Raw genomic sequence first — 15,936 nt, forward strand, 5'->3', positions numbered from 1 at the left:
ATTCAGCATTTCACTATTCAGGTCTACTACACCTGTTGTATTCAGCATTTCACAGTAAGGTCTACTACACCTGTTGTATTCAGCATTTCACTGTAAGGTCTACTACACCTGTTGTATTCAGCATTTCACTATTCAGGTCTACTACACCTGTTGTATTCAGCATTTCACGGTAAGGTCTACTACACCTGTTGTATTCAGCATTTCACTGTAAGGTCTACTACACCTGTTGTATTCAGCATTTCACGGTAAGGTCTACTACACCTGTTGTATTCAGCATTTCACAGTAAGGTCTACTACACCTGTTGTATTCAGCATTTCACTGTAAGGTCTACTACACCTGTTGTATTCAGCATTTCACTGTAAGGTCTACTACACCTGTTGTATTCAGCATTTCACTGTAAGGTCTACTACACCTGTTGTATTCAGCATTTCACTGTAAGGTCTACTACACCTGTTGTATTCAGCATTTCACTGTAAGGTCTACTACACCTGTTGTATTCGGCATTTCACTGTAAGGTCTACTACACCTGTTGTATTCGGCATTTCACGGTAAGGTCTACTACACCTGTTGTATTCAGCATTTCACTGTAAGGTCTACTACACCTGTTGTATTCAGCATTTCACAGTAAGGTCTACTACACCTGTTGTATTCAGCATTTCACTGTAATGTCTACTTCACCTGTTGTATTTAGCATTTCACTGTAAGGTCTACTACACCTGTTGTATTCGGCATTTCACTGTAAGGTCTACTACACCTGTTGTATTCAGCATTTCACAGTAAGGTCTACTACACCTGTTGTATTCAGCATTTCACTGTAATGTCTACTTCACCTGTTGTATTTAGCATTTCACTGTAAGGTCTACTACACCTGTTGTATTCAGCATTTCACAGTAAGGTCTACTACACCTGTTGTATTCGGCATTTCACTGTAAGGTCTACTACACCTGTTGTATTCAGCATTTCACTGTAAGGTCTACTACACCTGTTGTATTCAGCATTTCACTGTAAGGTCTACTACACCTGTTGTATTCAGCATTTCACAGTAAGGTCTACTACACCTGTTGTATTCAGCATTTCACTGTAAGGTCTACTACACCTGTAGTGCACTATATAGGGCTGTGGTCTAAAGTAGTGCACTATATAGGTCTGTGGTCTAAAGTAGTGCACTATATAGGTCTGTGGTCTAAAGTAGTGCACTATATAGGGCTGTGGTCTAAAGTAGTGCACTATACAGGGCTGTGGTCTAAAGTAGTGCACTATATAGGACTGTGGTCTAAAGTAGTGCACTATATAGGGCTATGGTCTAAAGTAGTGCACTGTATAGGGCTGTGGTCTAAAGTTGTGCACTATATAGGACTGTGGTCTAAAGTAGTGAACTATATAGGGCTGTGGTCTAAAGTAGTGCACTATATAGGGCTGTGGTCTAAAGTAGTGCACTATATAGGGCTGTGGTCTAAAGTAGTGCACTATATAGGGCTGTGGTCTAAAGTAGTGCACTATATAGGGCTGTGGTCTAAAGTAGTGCACTATATAGGCCTGTGGTCTAAAGTAGTGCACTATATAGGGCTGTGGTCTAAAGTAGTGCACTATATAGGGCATTGTCTACAGGTGGACTTTAGGTCTTAGTGGTAAAGGTGATCTTTAAGCTGGGAATCTTTAGACTGGTTGATTATTAAAGCAACATGTTTCATAGAGACACGACTGAGATGAGGAGATGTACAATAACCAAAGATTCACCTTCGTGATCATTTATTTTATAACACATTCTACAAAACACAGTAACTACATACTGTTCCAAACTGATGTCCTCAGCATTAGGAAAGGCAGAGGAGAAGAAAATATCCCTTAAATGGTATTATAGACCAGCATTATTATGATAACGTTGTGTCCATATAACTTGACAAACATTCAGTTCTCATCTGGGTTGATACTTTGGATCATTGTTCTCAAACTGATCTTGAGTATTCAAGTCAAAACATAAATACAAATCAACTTTCAAGTGAGCCTCCACTATGTGAAGACTGTTACCCATGAGCCTTTGGGGGCATTGCGATGATTGTTCGCCCTAGGTCCCAAATGGCACCTTATTCCCTATATAGTGTACCACTATTGACCAGAGCCTTATTCCCTATATAGTGTCTATGGGCCCAGCTCAAAAGTAGGGCACTATATAGGGAATAGGGTGCTATTTGGGAGGCATTCTAGATCTCAGAGCGTCGTGGGGGGAAGACGCGGCGTGGTGGAGGCCTCACAGTCTTGTTGCCACGGCGAAGAGACTCTAGCTCCCGATGGGTAGCCATCACTACCCGACTGAAAGAGAAGGATGGGGGAGGGAGAGATAGAGATGGAGGGAGGAAAGAAAAGAGGGAGAGAAAAGGAGAAAAGAGAAGGATGAAGGAGGGAGAGATAGAGATGGAGGGAGGAAAGAAAAGAGGGAGAGAAGAGGAGAAAAGAGAAGGATGGGGGAGGAAGGAAGAGATGCATTGGGAGAGAGTGATATTATTTTCAGTTGCTTATTTGTCTGTTTTTACTACTACTTACAAAACATCTGATCACCACTGTCATGCAAATGTTGTTGGTTTGATCTTGAGAGGTGTGAGATTACTTTGGCAATGTAAACACATGTTTCCTATGCCAATAATGCCCATTGAATTGAAATTGAATTGAGAGAGAGATCAAAGAGAGAGCATAGCAGGACAAGATCTCTCTCTGTGACGACTCCCCCATCCTGAGTGAGTCTGATCACATCTCTTCAAACTGTCCTGTAGACGAGGATAGTCGCCCCCCTCAGCACTGAACACACCCAGGTCCCACAACTGCATCCATCACTGAGAGGGATACATTCACAGAGCCGGAGAGAGACATGGAGCTCAGAGATCTAGTCCACACTATCCAGACAGAACAGACCACAAAACAGACCCGCACAACAACACCCCCCCAACAAGACCCGGGGGGCAGAAGGTGGAGACGGACGTCTGAGAGAGCTGCTCATCGGACTGAGGTGAGACAACTTAAAGAGGAATGAGAGGAACACATGGTACAGCTAACAGTAGTGAAGGAGGAGGGAGAGGAACACATGGTACAGCTAACAGTAGTGAAGGATGAGGGAGAGGAACACATGGTACAGCTAACAGTAGTGAAGGAGGAGGGAGAGGAACACATGGTACAGCTAACAGTAGTGAAGGAGAGGAACACATGGTACAGCTAACAGTAGTGAAGGAGGAGAGAGAGGAACACATGGTACAGCTAACAGTAGTGAAGGATGAGGGAGAGGAACACATGGTACAGCTAACAGTAGTGAAGGAGGAGGGAGAGGAACACATGGTACAGCTAACAGTAGTGAAGGAGGAGGGAGAGGAACACATGGTACAGCTAACAGTAGTGAAGGATGAGGGAGAGGAACACATGGTACAGCTAACAGTAGTGAAGGAGGAGGGAGAGGAACACATGGTACAGCTAACAGTAGTGAAGGATGAGGGAGAGGAACACATGGTACAGCTAACAGTAGTGAAGGAGGAGGGAGAGGAACACATGGTACAGCTAACAGTAGTGAAGGATGAGGGAGAGGAACACATGGTACAGCTAACAGTAGTGAAGGAGGAGGGAGAGGAACACATGGTACAGCTAACAGTAGTGAAGGAGAGGAACACATGGTACAGCTAACAGTAGTGAAGGAGAGGAACACATGGTACAGCTAACAGTAGTGAAGGAGGAGGGAGAGGAACACATGGTACAGCTAACAGTAGTGAAGGATGAGGGAGAGGAACACATGGTACAGCTAACAGTAGTGAAGGATGAGGGAGAGGAACACATGGTACAGCTAACAGTAGTGAAGGATGAGGGAGAGGAACACATGGTACAGCTAACAGTAGTGAAGGAGGAGGGAGAGGAACACATGGTACAGCTAACAGTAGTGAAGGAGAGGAACACATGGTACAGCTAACAGTAGTGAAGAAGAGGAACACATGGTACAGCTAACAGTAGTGAAGGAGGAGAGAGAGGAACACATGGTACAGCTAACAGTAGTGAAGGAGGAAGGAGAGGAACAGATGGTACAGCTAACAGTAGTGAAGGAGAGGAACAGATGGTACAGCTAACAGTAGTGAAGGATGAAGGAGAGGAACACATGGCACAGCTAACAGCAGTGAAGGAGGAGGGAGAGGAACACATGGTACAGCTAACAGTAGTGAAGGAGGAGGGTGAGGAACACATGGTACAGCTAACAGTAGTGAAGAAGGAGGGAGAGGAACACATGGTACAGCTAACAGTCGTGAAGAAGGAGGGAAAGGAACACATGGCACAGCTAACAGTAGTGAAGGAGGAGAGAGAGGAACACATGGTACAGCTAACAGTAGTGAAGGAGGAGGGAAAGGAACACATGGCACAGCTAACAGTAGTGAAGGAGGAGGGTGAGGAACACATGGTACAGCTAACAGTAGTGAAGAAGGAGGGAGAGGAACACATGGTACAGCTAACAGTAGTGAAGGAGGAGGGAGAGGAACACATGGTACAGCTAACAGTAGTGAAGGAGGAGGGAGAGGAACACATGGTACAGCTAACAGTAGTGAAGGAGGAGGGAGAGGAACACATGGTACAGCTAACAGTAGTGAAGGAGAGGAACACATGGTACAGCTAACAGTAGTGAAGGAGGAGGGAGAGGAACACATGGTACAGCTAACAGTAGTGAAGGAGGAGGGAGAGGAACACATGGTACAGCTAACAGTAGTGAAGGAGGAGGGAAAGGAACACATGGCACAGCTAACAGTAGTGAAGGAGGAGAGAGAGGAACACATGGTACAGCTAACAGTAGTGAAGGAGGAGGGAGAGGAACACATGGTACAGCTAACAGTAGTGAAGGAGGAGGGAGAGGAACACATGGTACAGCTAACAGTAGTGAAGGAGAGGAACACATGGTACAGCTAACAGTAGTGAAGGAGGAGGGAGAGGAACACATGGTACAGCTAACAGTAGTGAAGGAGGAGGGAGAGGAACACATGGTACAGCTAACAGTAGTGAAGGAGGAGGGAGAGGAACACATTACACAGCTAACAGTAGTGAAGGAGGAGGGAGAGGAACACATGGTACAGCTAACAGTAGTGAAGGAGGAGGGAGAGGAACACATGGTACAGCTAACAGTAGTGAAGGAGGAGGGAGAGGAACACATGGTACAGCTAACAGTAGTGAAGGAGGAGGGAGAGGAACACATGGTACAGCTAACAGTAGTGAAGGAGGAGGGAGAGGCACACATGGTACAGCTAACAGTAGTGAAGGATGAGGGAGAGGCACACATGGTACAGCTAACAGTAGTGAAGGAGGAGGGAGAGGAACACATGGTACAGCTAACAGTAGTGAAGGAGGAGGGAGAGGAACACATGGTACAGCTAACAGTAGTGAAGGAGGAGGGAGAGGAACACATGGTACAGCTAACAGTAGTGAAGGAGGAGGGAGAGGCACACATGGTACAGCTAACAGTAGTGAAGGAGGAGGGTGAGGAACACATGGTACAGCTAACAGTAGTGAAGGAGGAGGGAGAGGAACACATGGTACAGCTAACAGTAGTGAAGGAGGAGGGAGAGGAACACATGGTACAGCTAACAGTAGTGAAGGAGGAGGGAGAGGAACACATGGCACAGCTAACAGTAGTGAAGGAGGAGGGAGAGGAACACATGGCACAGCTAACAGTAGTGAAGGAGGAGGGAGAGGAACACATGGTACAGATAACAGTAGTGAAGGAGGAGGGAGAGGAACACATGGTACAGCTAACAGTAGTGAAGGAGGAGGGAGAGGAACACATGGTACAGCTAACAGTAGTGAAGGATGAAGGAGAGGAACACATGGTACAGCTAACAGTAGTGAAGGATGAAGGAGAGGAACACATGGTACAGCTAACAGTAGTGAAGGAGGAGGGAGAGGAACACATGGTACAGATAACAGTAGTGAAGGAGGAGGGAGAGGAACACATGGTACAGCTAACAGTAGTGAAGGATGAAGGAGAGGAACACATGGTACAGCTAACAGTAGTGAAGGATGAAGGAGAGGAACACATGGTACAGCTAACAGCAGAATTTAGAACCTCATCCCCTGTTCTCCTCCTCTCCTGTGTTAACTAAGGAGAGTTTCTTATCTATGTGTCCATCTGAGCATACAACCATCTAGCCAATCAGAGCTCAGAGATCTGTGGGGCGGATCAGGCTGACTTCTAAAGTTCATTAGGTCAAAGGTCATCACTAGGAGAAAGTGGTGAAGCAGTAGAAGGATGGAGGGAGAGGAGGGAAAAGAGACGAAGACTCACTTTAGGTAGGAGAGTTCTCTGATCAGGCCACAGACCAGTTGTGTAGCGTCTTCATGCCCTTCCTCTTTCTCCTCTTCCTCTTTCTCACTAGTAAAGGGGAAGAGAGAGACAGAGAATGGCAACATTCCCTATATAATGCACTTCTTTCGACCAGGACCACATGTGCACTATATGGGGAATACGGGTTCATCGTAGGCTTCAAAACAAGCCAATACAAAGTTATAAAATAGTGTACTGGTTCTAGGAAGATGGATACATGTATCTGACCAGTAATGTTACTGAAACAAGATGAAATATCTAGATCAGTGGTTATCGCTGGGTACTGCAGGTGGTATATCTAGATCAGTGGTTATCGCTGGGTACTGCAGGTGGTATATCTAGATCATTGGTTATCGCTGGGTACTGCAGGTGGTATATCTAGATCAGTGGTTATCGCTGGGTACTGCAGGTGGTATATCTAGATCCGTGGTTATCGTTGGGTACTGCAGGTGGTATATCTAGATCAGTGGTTATCGCTGGGTACTGCAGGTGGTATATCTAGATCAGTGGTTATCGCTGGGTACTGCAGGTGGTATATCTAGATCAGTGGTTATCGTTGGGTACTGCAGGTGGTATATCTAGATCAGTGGTTATCGCTGGGTACTGCAGGTGGTATATCTAGATCATTGGTTATCGCTGGGTACGGCAGGTGGTATATCTAGATCAGTGGTTATCGTTGGGTACTGCAGGTGGTATATCTAGATCATTGGTTATCGCTGGGTACTGCAGGTGGTATATCTAGATCAGTGGTTATCGCTGGGTACTGCAGGTGGTATATCTAGATCATTGGTTATCGCTGGGTACTGCAGGTGGTATATCTAGATCAGTGGTTATCGCTGGGTACTGCAGGTGGTATATCTAGATCAGTGGTTATCGCTGGGTACTGCAGGTGGTATATCTAGATCAGTGGTTATCGTTGGGTACTGCAGGTGGTATATCTAGATCAGTGGTTATCGTTGGGTACTGCAGGTGGTATATCTAGATCAGTGGTTATCGTTGGGTACTGCAGGTGGTATATCTAGATCAGTGGTTATCGTTGGGTACTGCAGGTGGTATATCTAGATCAGTGGTTATCGTTGGGTACTGCAGGTGGTATATCTAGATCAGTGGTTATCGCTGGGTACTGCAGGTGGTATATCTAGATCAGTGGTTATCGCTGGGTACTGCAGGTGGTATATCTAGATCAGTGGTTATCGCTGGGTACTGCAGGTGGTATATCTAGATCAGTGGTTATCGTTGGGTACCGCAGGTGGTATATCTAGATCAGTGGTTATCGCTGGGTACCGCAGGTGGTATATCTAGATCAGTGGTTATCGTTGGGTACCGCAGGTGGTATATCTAGATCAGTGGTTATCGCTGGGTACTGCAGGTGGTATATCTAGATCAGTGGTTATCGCTGGGTACTGCAGGTGGTATATCTAGATCAGTGGTTATCGCTGGGTACTGCAGGTGGTATATCTAGATCTGCAGTGGTTATCTAGATCCGTGGGTACTGCAGGTGGTATATCTAGATCAGTGGTTATCGCTGGGTACTGCAGGTGGTATATCTAGATCCGTGGTTATCGCTGGGTACTGCAGGTGGTATATCTAGATCAGTGGTTATCGCTGGGTACTGCAGGTGGTATATCTAGATCAGTGGTTATCGCTGGGTACTGCAGGTGGTATATCTAGATCAGTGGTTATCGCTGGGTACTGCAGGTGGTATATCTAGATCAGTGGTTATCGCTGGGTACTGCAGGTGGTATATCTAGATCAGTGGTTATCGCTGGGTACTGCAGGTGGTATATCTAGATCCGTGGTTATCGTTGGGTACTGCAGGTGGTATATCTAGATCAGTGGTTATCGCTGGGTACTGCAGGTGGTATATCTAGATCAGTGGTTATCGTTGGGTACTGCAGGTGGTATATCTAGATCAGTGGTTATCGCTGGGTACTGCAGGTGGTATATCTAGATCAGTGGTTATCGCTGGGTACTGCAGGTGGTATATCTAGATCAGTGGTTATCGTTGGGTACTGCAGGTGGTATATCTAGATCAGTGGTTATCGTTGGGTACTGCAGGTGGTATATCTAGATCAGTGGTTATCGTTGGGTACTGCAGGTGGTATATCTAGATCAGTGGTTATCGTTGGGTACTGCAGGTGGTATATCTAGATCAGTGGTTATCGCTGGGTACTGCAGGTGGTATATCTAGATCAGTGGTTATCGCTGGGTACTGCAGGTGGTATATCTAGATCAGTGGTTATCGTTGGGTACCGCAGGTGGTATATCTAGATCAGTGGTTATCGCTGGGTACTGCAGGTGGTATATCTAGATCAGTGGTTATCGCTGGGTACTGCAGGTGGTATATCTAGATCAGTGGTTATCGCTGGGTACTGCAGGTGGTATATCTAGATCAGTGGTTATCGCTGGGTACTGCAGGTGGTATATCTAGATCCGTGGTTATCGCTGGGTACTGCAGGTGGTATATCTAGATCAGTGGTTATCGCTGGGTACTGCAGGTGGTATATCTAGATCCGTGGTTATCGCTGGGTACTGCAGGTGGTATATCTAGATCAGTGGTTATCGCTGGGTACTGCAGGTGGTATATCTAGATCAGTGGTTATCGCTGGGTACTGCAGGTGGTATATCTAGATCAGTGGTTATCGCTGGGTACTGCAGGTGGTATATCTAGATCAGTGGTTATCGCTGGGTACTGCAGGTGGTATATCTAGATCAGTGGTTATCGCTGGGTACTGCAGGTGGTATATCTAGATCCGTGGTTATCGCTGGGTACTGCAGGTGGTATATCTAGATCAGTGGTTATCGCTGGGTACTGCAGGTGGTATATCTAGATCAGTGGTTATCGCTGGGTACTGCAGGTGGTATATCTAGATCAGTGGTTATCGCTGGGTACTGCAGGTGGTATATCTAGATCAGTGGTTATCGCTGGGTACTGCAGGTGGTATATCTAGATCAGTGGTTATCGCTGGGTACTGCAGGTGGTATATCTAGATCAGTGGTTATCGCTGGGTACTGCAGGTGGTATATCTAGATCAGTGGTTATCGCTGGGTACTGCAGGTGGTATATCTAGATCAGTGGTTATCGCTGGGTACTGCAGGTGGTATATCTAGATCAGTGGTTATCGCTGGGTACTGCAGGTGGTATATCTAGATCAGTGGTTATCGTTGGGTACTGCAGGTGGTATATCTAGATCAGTGGTTATCGTTGGGTACTGCAGGTGGTATATCTAGATCAGTGGTTATCGTTGGGTACTGCAGGTGGTATATCTAGATCAGTGGTTATCGCTGGGTACTGCAGGTGGTATATCTAGATCAGTGGTTATCGTTGGGTACTGCAGGTGGTATATCTAGATCAGTGGTTATCGTTGGGTACTGCAGGTGGTATATCTAGTTCAGTGGTTATCGTTGGGTACTGCAGGTGGTATATCTAGATCAGTGGTTATCGTTGGGTACTGCAGGTGGTATATCTAGATCAGTGGTTATCGCTGGGTACTGCAGGTGGTATATCTAGATCAGTGGTTATCGCTGGGTACTGCAGGTGGTATATCTAGATCAGTGGTTATCGTTGGGTACTGCAGGTGGTCGCAATTTCTGGGAGGATAAAAAACAATCTTCCAAAAATAATAACAGTTGAGGTTATTAATGGTGTTATAAGCCACTTGACATTACTTTTCACAATGCTAAAGGTTCATAACAGGCCGTTCATGTCACTGCTAAAATGCACTACATTTCACCTCACTTGTTTTGTCAATGTTAACACATGTTTCCCATGCCAATAAAGCCCCTTGAATTGAAATCCCTTCATCTACTCTCATCTCTGTCTCCAGGCCCAGAGGTAAAGATGGAGATATCCCTTCATCTACTCTAATCTCTGTCTCCAGGCCCAGAGGTAAAGATGGAGATATCCCTTCATCTCCTCTCATCTCTGTCTCCAGACCCAGAGGTAAAGATGGAGATATCCCTTCATCTACTCTCATCTCTGTCTCCAGACCCAGAGGTAAAGATGGAGATATCCCTTCACCTACTCTCATCTCTGTCTCCAGGCCCAGAGGTAAAGATGGAGATATCCCTTCATCTACTCTAATCTCTGTCTCCAGACCCAGAGGTAAAGATGGAGATATCCCTTCATCTACTCTCATCTCTGTCTCCAGGCCCAGAGGTAAAGATGGAGATATCCCTTCATCTACTCTCATCTCTGTCTCCAGACCCAGAGGAAAAGATGGAGATATCCCTTCATCTACTCTAATCTCTGTCTCCAGGCCCAGAGGTAAAGATGGAGATATCCCTTCATCTACTCTCATCTCTGTCACACTCATCCTTTACCATCCCTTCTCATCCCTCTCTCTCCTATCCCTCCATCTCATCCCTCTCTCTAACTCTCAAATCCCTCCTTCTCATCCCTCTCTCTCTCTCACTCTTATTTTCAAATTTCCTCATATACCTGCATCTCATCTACCTCATCTGCATATCAGCACTTCTCTCCCCCCCCATGCCTGTGTCTACCTCCTATACCCCCCTCCTTCCCCCCCCATGCCTGTGTCTACCTCCTATACCCCCTCCTTCCTCCCCCCATGCCTGCGTCTCCCTCCTATACCCCCTCCTATACCCCCCCATCCCTGCGTCTCCCTCCTATACACCCTCATTCCTCCCCCATGCCTGTGTCTACCTCCTATACCCCCCCTTCCTCCCCCCATGCCTGTGTCTACTTCCTATACCCCCTCCTATACCCCCCCATCCCTGCGTCTCCCTCCTATACCCCCTCCTTCCTCCCCCTCCCTGCGTCTCCCTCCTAAACCCCTCCTTCCTCCCCCTCCCTGCGTCTCCCTCCTAAACCCCTCCTTCCTCCCCCCATGCCTGTGTCTACCTCCTATACCCCTCCTTCCTCCCCCTCCCTGCGTCTACCTCCTATACCCCTCCTTCCTCCCCCAATGCCTGTGTCTACCTCCTATACCCCTCCTTCCTCCCCCTCCCTGCGTCTCCCTCCTAAACCCCTCCTTCCTCCCCCTCCCTGCGTCTACCTCCTATACCCCTCCTTCCTCCCCCTCCCTGCGTCTAGCTCCTATACCCCCTCCTTCCTCCCCCTCCCCTGCGTCTACCTCCTATACCTCTCCTTCCTCCCCCATCCCTGTCTACCTCCTATACACCCTCCTTCCTCCCCCCATGCCTGCGTCTACCTCCCATACCCCTCCTTCCTCCCCCCTCCCTGCGTCTACCTCCTAAACCCCCTCCTTCCTCCCCCTCCCTGCGTCTAGCTCCTATACCCCTCCTTCCTCCCCCTCCCTGCGTCTACCTCCCATACCCCTCCTTCCTCCCCCTCCCTGCGTCTACCTCCTATACCTCTCCTTCCTCCCCCCATCCCTGTCTACCTCCTATACACCCTCCTTCCTCCCCCCATGCCTGCGTCTACCTCTACCCATACCCCTCCTTCCTCCCCCTCCCTGCGTCTACCTCCTATACCCCCTCCTTCCTCCCCATCCCTGTGTCTCCCTCCTATACCCCCTCCTTCCTCCCCATCCCTGCGTCTACCTCCTATACACCCTCCTTCCTCCCCCCATGCCTGCGTCTACCTCCCATACCCCTCCTTCCTCCCCCTCCCTGCGTCTACCTCCTATACCCCCTCCTTCCTCCCCCTCCCTCGTCTCCCTCCTAAACCCCTCCTTCCTCCCCCTCCCTGCGTCTAGCTCCTATACCCCTCCTTCCTCCCCCTCCCTGCGTCTACCTCCCATACCCCTCCTTCCTCCCCCTCCCTGCGTCTACCTCCTATACCTCTCCTTCCTCCCCCCATCCCTGTCTACCTCCTATACACCCTCCTTCCTCCCCCCATGCCTGCGTCTACCTCCCATACCCCTCCTTCCTCCCCCTCCCTGCGTCTACCTCCTATACCCCCCTCCTTCCTCCCCATCCCTGTGTCTCCCTCCTATACCCCCCTCCTTCCTCCCCATCCCTGCGTCTACCTCCTATACCCCCCTCCTTCCTCCCCCTCCCTGCGTCTACCTCCCATACCCCTCCTTCCTCCCCCTCCCTGCGTCTACCTCCTATACCCCCTCCTTCCTCCCCATCCCTCGTCTCCCTCCTATACCCCCCTCCTTCCTCCCCCTCCCTGCGTCTCCCTCCTATACCCCCCTCCTCCCCCCATGCCTGTGTCTACCTCCTATACCCCCCTCCTTCCTCCCCATCCCTGCGTCTACCTCCTATACCCCCTCCTTCCTCCCCCTCCCTGCGTCTCCCTCCTATACCCCCTCCTTCCTCCCCCTCCCTGTGTCTCCCTCCTATACCCCTCCTTCCTCCCCCTCCCTGCGTCTACCTCCTATACCCCCCTCCTTCCTCCCCCATCCCTGTGTCTCCCTCCTATACCCCCTCCTTCCTCCCCATCCCTGCGTCTCCCTCCTATACCCCCTCCTTCCTCCCCCATCCCTGCGTCTCCCTCCTATACCCCCTCCTTCCTCCCCCATCCCTGTGTCTCCCTCCTATACCCCTCCTTCCTTCCCCTCTCTCACGTCAGAGTGATGGTGTTGAGTTGAGAGTCGGACACGTCGTCCAGAGGCAGCACTCCAAACGGATCAACGACAGCAGCCTCATCGTTGTCAAGGGTCAGGTCTGGGGTGGTGGACTGAAATACACAAACAATCAGGACTCAAAACAAACAAAGTAACAAACAAAGACGTCAACAAAAACACTCACGTGGTCGTTCTCCTCCGAGCCACCAGGTTTCACAGGAGCCTGGTTGTGCCCCTCCCTTCCAGGACCTGGCTTTGTGGGGGGAGGCATGGTGGACTCTCCTCTGTCAGCCGGGGCCAGAATGAGTGCCCGGGGGTCGGCCACACTCCCAGTCCCTGCCCCATCTTCAGCCCCCCCCTCTCTCTGGGTAGGTGAGCTCTGAACCTCTCCGTGGTGCTCCCTCTCTGTCCCAGCCTCCAGAGGGATAGAGGTAGGGGTGGTGGTGGAGGATGTTGTAGGGGCCCTAGGGGGGCTCTCCTCTGGCTCATTAGACCCACAGCCCCCCCTGTCCCCCTCCTGGTTCTTCTCCACAACCCCCTCTGTGTCTAGCTCTTCCACCAACACAGGCTGCTCACTGCCCAGTGGGTCCACCTCCAGGCCGGTCCGGAGACCCTCTCCTGTGACCTGCTCTGTCCCAGAATAAGCCACTTCTCTGGGGTCTGCATGGCTGGCCTCTCCCCCTGACTGAAGCTGCTCCTCATCTAACTTCTCCCCCTCTTCCTTCCTCTGCTCAGTGGTACTCCCCAGAGGATTGGATGGAGGGATGAATGAAAGGAGGGACGGCTCAGAGGATGATGCTGCTGTAGTTCCCTCTACAGCCACCAGGTTGGCACAACCACCACCACTATCACCACTCTGCCCGATGTCCTCCTCTCTCTCTTTCTCCACTTTCTCCTCCTCCGTTTTCCTCACCAGCACCATCTCTTCTCCCTCCCTCCCTCCTTCCATCACACTCTTTCGTTCCTTCTGCCACTGCTCATCTATTCCTCTCCTCTCTCTCTCTCCCAGACCACACATCCCCATTCTCCTTCTCCTCTTCTTCACTGGTTCCTCCACAGATCTGTCCTCCTCCACTGGTGGCCCCTCCCTCCCACCACCCAGACAAACACCTCTGTCATCTATAGCCTCCTGCTGTTCACTGTCGAGCTCCTCCATATTGGGCTTTGGGTTCTTCTCTCCACACTGCTCCTCTTCCTTGTCGGTTTGACTGTCCCCGTGCCCAACGTTGACCTCCTTGGAGGGAAGTAGGGAGGGCTGGGGTTGGGGCTGTGCTACAGTCAGTGGGTGTGGGGGGAAGCTGAGGAAACTCTGTGTCTTGATGTCTTCTTCTCTACCCTCGTCATCTTTGACAGAGGACTCCACACTATGGTCTTCCTGTGGACTATTTCCACCATCCTGATTGGTTGGAACTGACTCCTCTGTGCCCGCCCCCTCCACAGCCCCTCCAATGGCCTGTTCTCCCTCGAAGCCAATCACAACCGGCCTTTCCTCCACTGGATCCCCCTCTTGCTTGGGTGCAGTGGTATCTCCCGCTTTGTTAGCCTGCTGAGATGGATGAGTAGTACAGGCCGTCAGAGGGCAGTGGGGATCTTTAGGAGGAGGGGTGGTGTTTAACACTGTTCCCTCAGTGTCCTGCTGCACACAGCAGAGGAGGAGGAATCAGTTAGAACATAGCAACATTTGAATTGTAACTGACAAACGCTCAACATAGAACATAGCAACATTTGAATTGTAACTGACAAACGCTCAACCAGCAAATGGAACTTCTGGTGGCTACCTGTTCTAGGTGTGAGGGCTGTGCTTCCACTGTCTCTCCAGAGGGGGCGCTCTCCTCTGACTCATTACTGCACTTTCTCTTCCTTGACCTGAGTGACCTAGGCTGGGGAGGTGTGAAACCTGGAGAGAAAACATCCACTTCATGCTAAGGAAATGTCCTTTCTTTCACACATCCATTAGCAAGCAAACGGGTGGACTGGCAACCTTTCACTTTGTTTTTCAGTATCTTGCCAGCAGCATACCACCCTGCATCCCACTGCTGGTTGGCTTCTGAAGATAAGCAGGGTTGGTCCTGGATGGGAGACCAGATGCTGCTGGAAGTAGTGTTAGAGGGCCAGTAGGAGGCACACTTTCCTCTTGTCAAAAAAAATATTGGTCAGTGATTGGGGACATTGCCCTGTGTAGGGTGCTGTCTTTTGGATGGGTCGTTAAATGTGGGTTCTGACTCTCTGTGGTCACTAAAAGATCCCATGGCACTTATTGTAAGAGTAGAGGTGTTAACAAAGGTGTCTGGGATAAATTCCCCATCTGGCCCTCGTACCATCATGGTCACTGAATCATCCCCAGCTTCCAATTGGCTCATTCATACCTGTAACTATTTCCCAGGTTGTTGCTGTAACTGAGAATGTGTTCTCAGTCGACTTACCTGGTTAAATTAAAATCTCCGATAAATTCAACTATGTTGGATGAATGTTTTATGTCCAGGTATTCACTTTAGGAATTAATGATTTCAGCCAATGAAAGCATTGGAGATCATTTAAGCCCCAATATACAGTTGATGTGAATTTAACGGGGGTTATTTCAGTCTTACTTGTGGTTTGCTTTTGTTTTTTGGTCATCCTCCCAAGCTAGCTCTTCAAATGCTATGCAAAAACAAAACAGAGACAAAGTGTCAGTTGGCTAAGTTAGCTAACAATGATTTGCCAATAATATGATATCATGACACTGACAAAACATCTCATTCAAAACAAAGATAACTAGCCAATAACATCTATCTAGCTAATACTTTTGAATTTTGATGGGAGATCTTAGTTTCTCCTCAAGCTCTTGGTTTGGTCACAACTGTAGCTAGCTAGCCTACCTGGCAGTGCAGATCAAGACGGATTGTGAGTGGTCTCTCTTGCTAGCTAGCTATCAAACGTTTAACACTCCCACTGAAACATATAGCTACAGTGCATACCAAGCACAACTGTCTTGCTAAGATTTAAACTAATCTAATGTTCGGTGACGAATATAAGATTTTTTACATATAACTTTGACTGGACCTGACAGCTAGACACTTGTTAGAATATTTTTCAGCGATTTCTGGGCGTGTTCTTCAAACGCCGTA

General features: G+C 48.9%; 1 protein-coding gene across 2 annotated transcripts; it reads right to left on the reverse strand.

Annotated features, from left to right (window-relative positions):
- Positions 1 to 1,718: 1,718 nt before the first annotated feature.
- LOC135531549 (cyclic nucleotide-gated cation channel beta-1-like) lies at positions 1,719 to 15,923 on the reverse strand. Of its 2 annotated transcripts, XM_064959569.1 has the most exons (7): positions 15,688 to 15,923; positions 15,418 to 15,469; positions 14,608 to 14,726; positions 13,014 to 14,465; positions 12,830 to 12,942; positions 6,294 to 6,380; positions 1,719 to 2,311 (listed from the first exon to the last, which is right to left on the reverse strand). In XM_064959569.1, the coding sequence occupies exons 2-7, from the start codon at positions 15,443 to 15,445 to the stop codon at positions 2,203 to 2,205; spliced, it is 1,908 nt and encodes a 635-aa protein (XP_064815641.1). In that variant the 5' UTR covers positions 15,446 to 15,469; positions 15,688 to 15,923; the 3' UTR covers positions 1,719 to 2,202. The 2 variants fall into 2 exon arrangements, with proteins under 2 accessions (XP_064815641.1, XP_064815635.1); XM_064959563.1 differs by having other exon boundaries at positions 15,418 to 15,923.
- Between the last annotated feature and the right edge of the window lie 13 nt (positions 15,924 to 15,936).

This window comes from Oncorhynchus masou, chromosome 5 (genome assembly GCF_036934945.1).
Source record: "Oncorhynchus masou masou isolate Uvic2021 chromosome 5, UVic_Omas_1.1, whole genome shotgun sequence".
Classification (NCBI taxonomy): domain Eukaryota; kingdom Metazoa; phylum Chordata; class Actinopteri; order Salmoniformes; family Salmonidae; genus Oncorhynchus; species Oncorhynchus masou.

Bases quoted from the DNA above. Each gene is read 5' to 3' on its own strand.
- LOC135531549 (XM_064959569.1), bottom strand. From the start codon at position 15,445: ATGACCAAAAAACAAAAGCAAACCACAA. The intron at 6,381-12,829 runs GTGAGAGAGGGG...CCCCTTTACTAG, and splicing joins CTCAACACCATCACTCTGAC to TGAGAAAGAGGAAGAGGAGA. The intron at 2,312-6,293 runs GTGAGTCTTCGT...CTTCTCTTTCAG, and splicing joins AGAGAACTCTCCTACCTAAA to TCGGGTAGTGATGGCTACCC.